Raw genomic sequence first — 13131 nt, 5'->3', positions numbered from 1 at the left:
ATGGTTTTTTATTTTCTATCTTCTGTGTAAATAAAGAACTATGTATACTGATCCTTTCAGAGGATGGATAAAGGGTTTTCTTTAGTAAAGAGTTGATGCTGTACATTCAGTACCTTAAAATATTGACATTTATTTAAAGACTATCTAATGTCCTATGTCCTTTTTTCTTCTTCTTAGAGCTATCCCCCGCATTCAGTCTCGCCTACGGATATAAATGCCAGTCTTCCTCCGATGTCTAGCTTCCATCGTGGCAGTACCAGCAGTTCACCTTACGTAGCTGCCTCACACACTCCACCTGTCAATGGATCAGACAATATTCTGGGTAAAATGATTATTTTTTGTGGGTTTTTTTGTTTGTTTTTTTTCTTTTTTTTTTTTATTTACAAGGAAATGAAATTTAGGCTGCACCATGTACAAAAATTATTAAGATCTAATTTATAGTGTGCTAATAGATCAGCGATATCAAACCACTGTGACATTTTTGCTCTGCTCAGCACCTTCTGCAGAGGTGAGGCACATTGTTTTGCAACCAACTGAGTGGTTTGCTTACTTCTGAGGTCACTATGCTTAAGAAATTGCATTTATTTATTAGCAGCTATCCCTCTACAGTTTTCTATAGGTGCACATTCATGTAAGTAGGTCTGGTGTTACAGTTTTTAGAGTTCCTATATTCCCCATCTGTTGTTCTGGAGAAAGTCAGAGACAGGCTGCTGCTTTGGTCTTCGGGAGCTTCATGAACTGTATGGAAAATTTCTCCCGTAACTGATTTGGAGCTGACTGAGTAGACACTATGGTGGCTGTTTTTTTAGCCTCTTCCATGCTTTCCTAGAAACCACAAAATATAACACAATCTGTTCCATGTCCATCTTTGACAAATACGACACGGTCTGATCAGTTTCCTTTGTCATCCTTTTGATCAACCGTTGATCAGCGCACAGATTAAATAAGTGCTTCCTGTATTGATAGGTTGACTCTTTTTTACATTCCCTTCTTCTGAAGGTCATAAATGTAATGATGCACTACATCTCTTTAGATACAGACACAGAAATTAAATGGTTATAGATGACCGTTTTCAGTTTGATGTGATTTGCACATGCCTTCCTTTTAAAGAAGCAGTGACACTTGGCTTTGATTCAGGAATATGTTTTAAACTCACATCTTCCACAGAATTCAGTTAATGAATCTGCTTGTAAAATGCCACGAAAATAGAAGATTCGAGACGGGTGATTAGGATTTCAGGCTTGAATGGTTCTCACTCACAGTAAGGTTTTTGCCACTAGAAGCTGATAAATTGTGGAAAGAAGATATTGTTTTAAAAAGTCTGTTTTATCCAGTAAGTGAGATGCTTTAAAGAATTCAGGTCCTTTTTGTGCTTCTGATGGGCAGGTCTCCAGGCTTCCTCTTGGTTTGGTGTTTGGAGCAAAAGGGCACACTAAGATGCTCGCATGCAGTATGACAGCAAAGACAGTGACGGAAAGCTCGATGGTTCAGAGCTTTTCAGGGATTTTCTAAAATAAAATGAATACAGCGTGAGGAACTAGAACAGGGGAACAAGGAGATGTACAAGGGGCTGTTCAGGGCATTCAGCTTTTAGAGTTAATGAAACGTGCAGTGCTTCAGTGATAATAGTTTGTCACATTTCATTAGTTTGTGATCCGACACAACAACTTCAGTCATTTTTTTCTAACTACTTGTTGATCTTTTAAGTTTTATTTAAGAGGAGAACATCTAAATTTAAATCTAATAGTTTTAATGAAATTTCTAAGTATAACTAGAGCCGATTCTATTGACAGTGTCTTCTTCAGAATAGCCATTTAACCAGTGGTTGCTCAGCTGTTCGGTGGTGAATAAAATCTTGAAAAGGAAAGAAGATCTTAGGTTTAAAAATAAGAATTGGGTTTACTTTTCACCTTGCAGGAAACAGAGGAAATGGTGCTGGAGGCTCACAGACAGGCGATGCGCTTGGGAAGGCTTTGGCATCTGTGAGTAGAAATTAAATACTCGGGTCTCAATGATGCATTTTGACCGTTGCTTCCTTTATTTATCTTTGTTTATTTGTTAATATCAAATTGGGATTTCACTTGTGAAGATACTCTACAAATGTCCGCAAAAAGACAAGTGGAAAAGGATGCTCTCATTTGCAGAAGACTTGTTTTGACTTTTTTGAACTGTGTTTGTCCTACATTTTTGAGCACCTGAAAAATGAAGTTATTTATACAAAGTAAATGATAATCATAAAGAATGTAGGTTTTAATTCTTTTCTAGCATTCTAGTTAGTCATATTTTTAATCTTACTTACAAGACTTACAGGTCTTGCCTTAAGTTTCAAAATGTGTTCTCAGTGGCTGTGTAAAACTGAGGTTTTTGAATGCTGTCCTGTTCATGGGGAAGTACCTTGTACTACTACTTGTGCTTAGCAAGTAGACAGACTGATTCTTTAGATATAAATGACTACTGTGCAGCCCCGAAAGATCATTCCTGGGTTACATTCTGTTTCTCTCAAGTTATATCAGTAAATGCAAATGTGCATAGTTGCACAGATCCTATTACTCTGCTTCCTTCAAAGGGTCATATGTTAAAAGATTACCAGATCTGATAACGTTTGTAATGTCCATATTGGGTAGGAGAACTCTGACCTTCTGGCTTTGGGGAGGATAATGTTGTCCCTGTTGCTTTTGGGGATTCAGCAAGCAGATAACAATTCACAAGTACAGCAGGCAGTTAACACTCTCCTTTTTGTCTGGTTGGGACCTGTTAGAAAAGAACTGACATTAGGTCAGTGCTAGGAATAGCAATGCTTGCATACTCCACGAATGTTTCAGGATATCTGTTGTTCTGCAGCCCTACCAGATTTCTGTTCTAAGTTTGACGTGCTGTCCAGCGAGACCTGGGGGACTTGGTGATGTTTTCTATTACTCTTTTATTATTATTATCACTGTATTCTTGTCTATTTTTTCTGTTTGAAAGATCCTCAGGTGTTTTTGCCTAAGTCACTAGCTGGGAAGATGAGGCTGATGCTTAGAGAAAAATTCTAAGTATATTGGGAGTGGAAGTCGGGGCAGAAGTGTTTAATCTAACTGGTGGGTGGGCTTTGGTTGTCATAGAAACTTGTTTCTGTCATCCCATGTTGCTGCTTGGCAGGAGCAGCCAGGTCATTCCATAAATCATTTCTGTCGTAGCTGATGGTGATGCATTCCATCTGCTCTATCAGCACATGCCATAGTCTGCACACTCGAAATCCCTCGCCTCCTCCATCTGCTCCCCGAGCTGCACGCACCCAGCGCTGCGGGCGTGCAGTGGGGCAGCAGCGCCGGGCTCAGCGAGGGCACGGCTGGGCCCTGCAGCGAGTGCTGCCTTGCTGCGGAAGTTAGTGCTGAGTTCTGATGGGGAGACGGCTGTGGAGAGTTGTCTGCGTGGACAAAGTTGTGATAAGTACAGCAGCTCTCTGGGTGTTTTTTTTTTTCAGAAGGCCCGGTCTGCCTTTCTGTCAGGGTTTTAAACGCTACCGCTCCAACTGTTGGGAGGAATTTCCAGTTGCAGAATTCTGTTGATGTACATCTCACAATAGGCCTTTCATGTGCGAAACATCAGAGGATACGACATTTGTTCTTCAGTTTAGGTATTAAAGACCATACAGAATAGTATGTGATTAAACATGTAAGGCCAGATAATACATTTGCAAAGGTTCTTTTATTTTAGGTTTAAGCCTGGATAATTGTGGTCTTAATCTCAGGGTAGGCAAGAAAGAGAATTGTACATGAAAGTATTTACACAAAGTTCCCAAAGCCCTGTGGATTATGCATTAGTTTGGATAATGAACTAGTATAGATAGAAAGAAAAGAAAATCTGGGTATTCGTGCCATTTCTAATGTGTTTCCCTGAACATTTGCCAGACAATAACCCTTTAAGATTGTGCCCACGGAGGGTTATATGGCAGGAGAAACATCTGGTTTATTTCATCGCCTAATGCCAAATCAAAACACTTGGTCTTTAATTTAGAGGAGATCAAACAGGAGGGCTGTTTAACTTTGCTGATTATATCAGACCTCTTTGTGATAACTTATGTTTTGATTCCTACCTCAGAACTGGGGTAAAGGCCTTTGTACGGTCTGGTAGTTAAATAGCCACTGGTCCCCTCACAAAAGGAGAGAAAATGTAGGGAAGTTGACTTCTAAAAGTAATTCATGAATTAAGTTTCTTTGTTGCTTTAGACTCAATAACATTAGCATAACAAAGCCTAACTGAAATGTACACTGTAGTGTTTAAAAAATTGGACTAACAGCTCCGAGGTTTGGCTCTGCCGGCTCTCAATTGTGCGGCTTTTGTCTGAGAGCCTTTTCATTAGGCCCTGGCATATTGGCACCCTGCTGATCGGAATGGACCATGACTGATAGGAGGAGGAGTCTCATTTGTTGCAGTAAAATGAGGCATGTTACCGTTTAAGCCTGGCAGAAGGTGTCAGGGTTGTTCATCATTGGTCATTTAACAGCAGAGCAGCCAGGGATGCATGCAGGATGAGTTCTGGCTTCGTGGTTTGTTTGCGGCTCTTTCTGCTGCTACTGTTGTTTTTCCTTCTTAGAAAATACGGTGAAATAAAATAAGCAGGTGAAGTGCTGGAGAACAGTCAGTTTCAAAGAGAGCTGAAGCTCCTTTATCCTGACAGAATTTTATAATTCAGTGTCTAATCTGTCTGTGGAGATCCTTGCAGTTCTCGTACTGATGCCGAGTGGATTTATTTTGTAGCGATGTTGTTTGTTCTTCTCAGAATGTTTTATGTAGCATGTGTGAAAGGGATGAGGTGTTTCTGCTAGGAAGGTGAGAGTCTTTCCTAATGTGAAAGTATGACAGGCCAGGAAGGGGCGTCTGGTTTATTGGGTCTTGCTTTTGTCAGTTCACAAAACAGAATATGCAGCTTCACCGAGTCTCAGTTGTCAGCTCAATGCTGAAATGTCATTGTCTGTGTGAAGAGACATCAACCACTCTGCCAGGGAAGATTTTCCTAACTGCTGTCTGATGACTAACGAATCCTGGTCTCTGCTCAAGTAAAACAGGTTTGAACTGATGACCTGTACAGAATATGTTCTGCAGTCCGTAGCCAGCTTCTGAGTCTGTTCAATTCCTTTTGCAAAATGACTTCCTGAAGAAACTTGAAATTTTAAGTTCTCATTAGAGCTTTGGGTATTATATCTTCAGTTTTTATGGGGACATTTTATTACGTTAATAGCAAGAATTAACTTATTGCAAGTGGAGATTTCTTATCTTAAGGGAGCAACTGATACAAAAATAAGAAAAATTGAATGTGCTGCAGTATGTATTAAAAGCAACAATTCCACATGGTTTTATGTTGGGAGGTATGGACAGTAATGAGAGCTGAATGCTTTCTCCCAATTTTATGTTATGAATGAATTTTTAGAAGTTAATACATTGACTTATAAAAGCTTTTCTCTCACAAAGACCGGGAAGTTGTTATTCCTCTATGTTTTTCTGAAATGATTTGATTTTCTATGTACTGTTACATATGGTTTGCATGTATTGTTCACCTTCATTGATTAAAAAAAAACAAACCTGAAGCTCCTGCTGTTAAAGTAGGAGGAAGATGGTTGTATTTGTGTAACTGCCAAATACAGGCTGTGATTATTTTTGACAACTACCTTAAAAAGAAAGTTCTCTGGACAGTCTAAAGTGTAAAAAGCAGAACTGTGGTTTGGGGTTTTTTTGGATTTTTTTTATTTTTATTTTTTGTCAAGCCAGCATCAGGAGTGTCAATTAAAAAGCATGTAAAGAAATCCTTGTAGCTCTTTTACATTGTATTATGATATGTATTGATATACAAACTTCTTGTCTGTTGTTAGATTTATTCTCCTGATCATACCAGCAGTAGTTTTCCATCAAATCCGTCAACACCAGTTGGATCGCCATCGCCTCTTACAGGTATACATACTGTTTGCAAGTACCTTGTTTGTTGTTCTAAGCAACCTCCTTGGAATCACAGTGGGAGCAGCAGTAGCTTCCCTATGTGGTTAATTCTATATTTTGTTTGTTTTTCCATTGCACTAAGCCTAGCTTTATAAATCCAGATTTGTAAATACTTTATGAGCATTCACTTAAATCCTGACAATTGACATGGAAAATTAGTTCTACTAAAGTGATCTTAGAAAACATCGGTTAACCATATACTACTACTAAATCAGCTATAAAAATGTCTGTGCAGATCTGTGCTGTTGCAGAGAAGGAAGCGAGAGTGATTTGTGTATTTGTTGTTTTAAGCTATATGTAGAAACTCTGTGGCAGTGTTCAGCGACACACACAGCAGGTGTTTGTTCCCTCTAATGAAAATACAGTAGTTTATGAGATCATTTTTTACACAGGGTAGCTTTTCATTCATATCTTTCATGAATGCTTTCATTCTATGGGAGAAGAATTTCTGGCATTCTTTCAGAATAAATGCTGTGTATTACAGGCACCTCTGTCACCTGTGCTTTGTGTGTTACTGGTGTGAATGTGGGAAGAAGCATTCCAGTGTGGAGATGAACTGTGGGCAGCTGCCTACAGCTATTAGTGGGTAGTGCAGCTTTCACAGATACTGTGGCCTCAGCTGTCTAGTAAAAGTTGAACAGCTGTTCTCTGTACAGAGAGGACTGTGAAAGCTCCATTGACTTAAATTTGTTGTTTAACAAAGAACTAGAATTACAAGCAAGATGATGTAACTTTAACCCTGTTCTTTCCTCTAGTGCAGTTTGCTGAATTATTTAAAGTTTGTAAAACATTTCCCATTCTCAGTCGCTTAAAATACCCCTGCGTATTCCTAGCTGATGGTCACGTTTTTTGCCACAGTTGCTTTGTTTCCTTTTGTTTTTTAATAACATGAGCTTCTAGTGAGAGATGTACAGAATGTGTTTAGCTGAAAACATGGGTAATGTAATCTAGGTGAGTCAGTCAGTCAAGTTACTGCACGTGAAGTCCAGACATACACATATGGATGTGAATTTGCCTGTCTGTGTATTTAATGTCACTCAGAAAATGTGAATCATCCATACGTCACCAGTGTTTAATGATCACTGTTTGGGTTATCTATGGACTTAATGGATTAGGGAGTATCTGATATGGCATACCTGAACAGCTGTTCTGGGCGTTTTTTCTGTAAATGAAAAATCCATGATAAATTGAGTAATTATGGGATTAATGGAGGTTTTGATTTAGTGATTACAGTTGACAAAAGGGTCTTGTGTAGCCACGTCTTGCTGAAAAGGCAGGCCAGACCAGGAAATTCTTACTCTTGTCTTTCGTAACATGAAAGCAAATTCTGAAAACAGCTCTGTGGCTGAGGAAAAATGTTCTGACATTTCAGAGTATTTACAGTTTGGAAGATGCCACTTTAAGTTTCCTGATGAGATACCACACCTACATTTGCTGAGCAGGAAAGAGCTGGGTTTGGAATGAAGGTTTCAGGTCTCTAAAATTTGGATTTTTCCATTAACGCCTTTGTGGGAATGTCTGCTAAGTGTAAAACTCCTCCATTTGTGCTTTGATTTACATTCTTTATTCCAGGTTCTGGTGACTCAGAAAGCAGTTGATAGAAGCAGATAATGCTGAAGTCCTACTCAACCACAGACTTAGCATCTGCTTTACAATTATCCACGTTCCCCCCTTCTGCCTTCCCCCTTTAATTTCAGTGATACAGAATTTATCAAGCCTTTGGTAAATTGCTCCAGTAGTTAATTACCTTCATTTATGAATCTGGACTTTTATCTTTATTCCCAGATGAGTCACTAAGAATACAGTCAGGCACAATGTAAAGTAATTACTACTCTATTTATTGTTATTTATACTCCTGGTAGCCATTTTCTGTCCTGACCCAAGAAGTTACTGCAGATAAAAACAAATGTATTAGGTAGACTAAAATAATGTATTTTAAAGCATTTTAGCCACGATGATCTTTTTCCCAATGTGGCAGGTAGGTCTTTGTTTCCCTAGGCTTCTTACTGCTTGGGCTTGGAGTAGGGCACAGTTCTCCTATCCCTCTGTTGTGAAGTAGAGATGAAGTAACTCCATGAGGCACTAAAGTGCACGTGGCCAAGATGGAGTATTAAATGGTTTTGTTGCTGAGTTCTTTGCATATAGGGTTACCAATTTTTTAATAAAAGCAGAAGTTTTGAAGACAACGTGATGAAAACCCTTCAGTACCCTCACTTCATTTCTAATTGTACGTCTTACTTATTGCATACTTCTAATGACTGCATGCATGTACATGAAATCTACGTACAGAATTGATCAGTGGGAGCCGCAGTGCTTTACGAATCCTCCTGTCAGGCTCAGCGCCATCAGAATGGTTGTGCAGTTCTGAGGATGCTGGAGGAGCCCTTGGCTGTCTGGGGTGTGTGTTTGGTTTGAAAGGGGAGCACGGGGATTAGTGCTGGGGAGATTCAGAGGGAGGAACAATACTACCATGATTACTGCCGATGACCCCTGTAAATCCCAGCACTTGCCCGGCTTATTTGTTTTTTCATGCTGCTGTGTTGGTGCTGCACTAAAAGCTGCAGTTGTTAATTGCAGGGCTTGTGGTGCCAGGATGCTTTTTAACATAATTGGTGGATTTCATGCGCAAACTTCTCTGAGGGGGAGTGGAATGAGGGAAGCAGGAAATCAGTGCCATCTGGCAACCTGCAGACATGGGAGCAGAACGCGCAGTGCTTCCAAAGCGCTCTAGCGTTACTAGAGGTGCTGTTAAACACTGCAGGTTCCAGTTGGGGTGTTTGGTTGAGAGGAGAACGGGTTTTTGCCTTGGTTTGGTTTTCTTTTTGAGAGCTCCCTCCCGTAGTTTTGTTCTGGGCTTTCTTTAAGGAAGCAACACCGTTTTCCATTCAAAAACAGGATCAAACTGGTTGTGCGAGCATTGGGTTATGTGTTTTCTTAACGCTTTGCCTCTCTGCTCAATATTCAGCTGGTGCTTTGCTGTAGGATGTAGCACGCTCAGTCCTGATAGTAGCAAGCTCTTACTAAGGCCTTAATTATGGTCTCGTCTCTAGAAATGAAATTTGGATCAAACAAAAATTCAAACATTAAAACAAGTGCACGCATTCTAGAGCTGTCTCAGCAATACTTTGCAAAAACAACTTCAGCTCTAGGCATTATTCCTGGCAGTAACGCAGAGGGGAACTGCAGGTCCAGACTCGGAGTTCCAGTGTGAAAATTTGTCATGATAACCTTCCTCTCTGATATCGTGGTATTTTAAAAGAGAAACAGAGCACAGTTAGAGGAGCTCTGAGCTGCTGTGAAACTGGAGATGTTTTATTCTGATTTTTTTTTCAGTTAGCAAGGAAATACTTGGATATTTTAATGGCCGTGAAAGCTATAGTCCTTTTCTTAAATAAAACCCTGTCTGTAGAAGGTAACTGCTTGCAGCTCTCTGAACAAAGGAACTGTAATGTTATTAAACCTTTCCCAGTTTTCCAGACGTAGAGCTCTGGCTGTTATTGAAAGAACAAGCCCACAGGCTCTTCCTTTAATGAGCTGCTTTGGATTGTATGTCCATAATTTATTAATGTAATTGCTTTATTATTACATTTGTATGGCTGAAAGGAAGCTGTCTCTAATGGACACAGAATTTCATGTAGTATCTTTATAAAAGATGCATTGTTGTTGAGAAAAATGCATGCTGTACAACTTCGGTCTTTGTTTTAAAAGTACTGCTTTATTAGTTATTGCATTTCACATCTCGTTACTTCTAAATTTTACATAGCAATTAAGTCCATTTATTCAGATTAGAATTGGTATGTACTGCCTTTGCAGTACATAGCTAACGTGGATCTAAGTGGATTTGCTGTATGGTGAGTGATTCTTGAACTGAAATGAAATCTATTCCAGTTTACCATGAGTATATCTGAAATAAATGGAAACTCTTCCAAACTTGGAACACGCTGCGATCTGATTTTATTTATTTTTATTTTTATTATTTTTTTGAATGGATAAATAAAAGTGCTCCTAATAGACAAGGCAGAAAAAGCTTTTAGGTCCTACTTTAAGATTTCTTCTGTAATAGGGAGGTGTCCTGTAAAAATAACTTTTTGGTTACCATTAATTCAGCATCCATTGGATTTCTTTAAATGTTTTTGATGTACACTTCTGCCGTGCTGTTTAAGACACGTTTACGCACACTGAAGGTAACCTGAAGGAAAAGGAAACGGGCTGTTTTTAATGCAGACTTAACTCGGGGCAGGAATTTCAGGTACTGTGTGTAACTGTTGGGTTAATTTTTGTATTGTTGAAGTAATCTGAAGCTGTCACTGCTTTGTCATCCGTAATGCATCTCACCCTACAGATGTCAGGATACAAAAATTATCCCTCAGTGAGACAGAATGAAGGAATTTGTCCTCCTTTGTAAACCCATATGTTGGCTTACCTTTATGCAGAATATGTTGGTTTTAATTATGTTAAGAAGTATAGCATCTGTTTCCTGCTTATGCTGCATAAATCTGCGAGCTAACCTAGACAATTTTGACAGGTGCCAGTCAGTGGTCTAGGAGTGGAGGACAAGCCCCCTCATCTCCAAACTATGAAAACTCTCTACACTCCCTGGTAAGAGCTGTTGAAAGCAGCATACTACTTTTTACTTACGAGTTGAAGGCTTGTTTTTGTGTAAATCCTGCATATCATTAACGGGAACAGTAGGATAGCATTACAAATGAATTCTTTGCTAACAAATGGCCTGTTCAGTTGAACAATATAAGACGTGCAGGGTGTGTCTTTCACCATCTGTTCCTTGGGCATCAGGCTTCTGTGCTGAGGACAGCTGGTGCTAAAGCACTGTTATGAGATTCTGGTACCTTTTCACAAATCCACGGCTAATTCTTATCTAAAGTTCAGTCTGCAGAACAGATAAAGACTTCATGCCTTCACGTTTACTTGTCCTTCCCCCTCTCTCCTTGAAATGGTAATCCCTTGGGCTTGTTTTCATTACCCTGTCATTAAAGTATTAATAGATTTTATTATTGCTTATTTGGTAATGTTCATTTATTAATTAGTGGAACATTTTACAGAAAAACAAAATAATTTCTCGTGAACTTAAAGTGGATTTGTAGCTTCAGCACAAGCTTTAAGTTACTGACTCCTTAAATCTCTGATGCAGCGTTGGGAGGGAACGGGGAAACTTCTGAGGGAACATTGAGAAGGGTTTTGAATACTTGTGCCTATTTCTGGTTTCCACACAGATAATTTCTTCTCCTGTGTCTAACAAGGATAAATGTAAATCAATTTTCTCTTGGATATTTTTGCAGTTATATTTTATTGATACGTACATCTTAGAATGCTAACGTACCGGCAGTGTTAAATATTAGCCTTTTCTTATCTTGATATAATCAGATTTCTGTTGCATTAACTTGACTAACAATTTATTGCTGACGTGCACATCAGCTGTTTCCTCACCTCTTTTTTGAATTAATCTTAACCTATGCTTTGCTTCCTGTTCTGTCTTGACTTTGCCAGAAAAATCGAGTTGAACAGCAACTTCACGAGCATTTGCAAGATGCAATGTCCTTCTTAAAGGATGTCTGTGAGGTACTATTTCAATTTAGATGGTGCCTTTTTGTGTTTCAATTAATGCTTCCTTCGGATTCCCCATTAAAATCTTAAATGAGTGTAGCCCATGACCCATCCTTTGACTCCAACATTCTGCTCTTTCAGTTTCTAGAGAGCTGCAATGTCAGAATTGGTTTTTCTTTTTTTTTTCTTTTTTTGGTCTCCAAAAATAAATGTAAGGCAGAAACCTGCTGTGCGGTAACATTCGGAACTTGGTTTTATTTCTGAAATATCTGTTAAAGATCAGTTTTAGAAAGTAACTTTTGTCCAGTCTTTTTGTGACACTGGCTCTCAAAAAGCCCCTGCCTCTCTTAGTTGTTACCGATGTGTTGAGGCTGATTTGCTGGTGATGATTCTTTCTTGCCCGGTATTAGTGTATTTTGTAGCACTTCCTTTTTTCTTGTTCATGCCATGTAATGGAAGCTAAGTAATATTAACCTTGTAATAAGCTTCACTTTAAAAGCTGCCACCTATTTGTGGAATGAATGCTACCTCAAGCAAAATCTCCAGATATCTTTCCTTTTTCCTGTTTGTTTGTAGTGCTGGTAGGTGCTTTTGAAGCCTTTTGATACTATATTTCATCTTCTTTCTTTAATGTCTCTGAGGTAGAAGCTGTTACGGTAAAAGCAGCCTGCAGAATTACTCAGTAATGACTGTTGCTGGTCCTCTTGAATCCCAACAGCAGTCTCGAATGGAGGATCGCTTGGACAGACTCGATGATGCCATCCACGTACTACGAAATCATGCTGTGGGGCCTTCAACAAGCCTATCAGGTGGCCATGGAGATATACACAGTTTATTGGGACCATCCCATAATGGGCCAATCGGAAGCCTGAACTCAAGTTATGGAGCATCTAGCCTTGTAGCAGCCAACAGACAAGCATCAATGGTAATACTGTTTTTAAACATGCGTGTAGTTGTGCAAAGCTGTTACAGCTGGTGTGTGTGAGGGATCGTGGAGCCTGTCTAGTGAAAATGGGACTCTGGGATTAATATTTATCAAGAAAAAACTACTAGAGGTTATTGTAGAGAAAAAGATGGCAGGCAGCTTGCACCTGCTATGGGTTTCCAATTAGAGGGCTTGGAGTGGGGGTGGGCAGATATGAGGGGGGAGGAGAAAGATGGGAAAACTTAGACTTTGGCCTGGTCAGTGGCCCATAAAATCCTGCTGTGACCATATGCGGAAAGCTGAAACTTTCTGCTGAGAGCGTTTCAGCTTATACATGCATTTTTTCCAGATGTGTAATAATTGGCAGAACAGTTTTCTCCTTGAAATGGTGAATAGGGAGATTGAATGGGAAAAGCAGTCAAGAAGGACTGAATTTCAAGTGTTCTGGTCTGGAAAAGCTGTTTATTGTAAATTGGAACTAGTCTTCAATAGCAGATGCTGGCAGAGGACTGGGAGGAAGCTGTTGGAATGTGGAACCGTAGTGTGTGCAGGCTCAAAAATTAAACTGTTTTTTTTCCCCCTAAATGAAAAGGAGTTTGAGCACAGCTGTAGAGTAAGTAACAATGAAGAGGAAACAACTTTCAGATTAATCCCCAAGAAGAGTTAAA

General features: G+C 39.4%; 1 protein-coding gene across 8 annotated transcripts in view; it reads left to right on the top strand.

Annotated features, from left to right (window-relative positions):
• The window catches only part of TCF12 (transcription factor 12), a 145955-nt gene that overhangs the window by 118761 nt on the left and 14063 nt on the right, over positions 1-13131 (top strand). For 4 of the 8 annotated variants that reach the window (XM_015872430.2, XM_015872429.2, XM_015872425.2 and 1 more), the window contains 5 exons: positions 178-322; positions 1918-1982; positions 5853-5931; positions 10502-10575; positions 12257-12463. In XM_015872430.2, coding sequence (XP_015727916.1) covers positions 178-322; positions 1918-1982; positions 5853-5931; positions 10502-10575; positions 12257-12463 — 570 coding nt within the window. Of the gene's footprint in view, positions 1-177; positions 323-1917; positions 1983-5852; positions 5932-10501; positions 10576-11481; positions 11554-12256; positions 12464-13131 lie in introns of all 8 variants that reach the window. The other 4 variants (XM_015872428.2, XM_015872423.2, XM_015872419.2 and 1 more) reach the window with 2 other exon arrangements.

This window comes from Coturnix japonica, chromosome 10 (assembly GCF_001577835.2).
Source record: "Coturnix japonica isolate 7356 chromosome 10, Coturnix japonica 2.1, whole genome shotgun sequence".
Lineage (NCBI taxonomy): Eukaryota > Metazoa > Chordata > Aves > Galliformes > Phasianidae > Coturnix > Coturnix japonica.
This window is presented reverse-complemented; position numbering and strand designations above follow the sequence as displayed.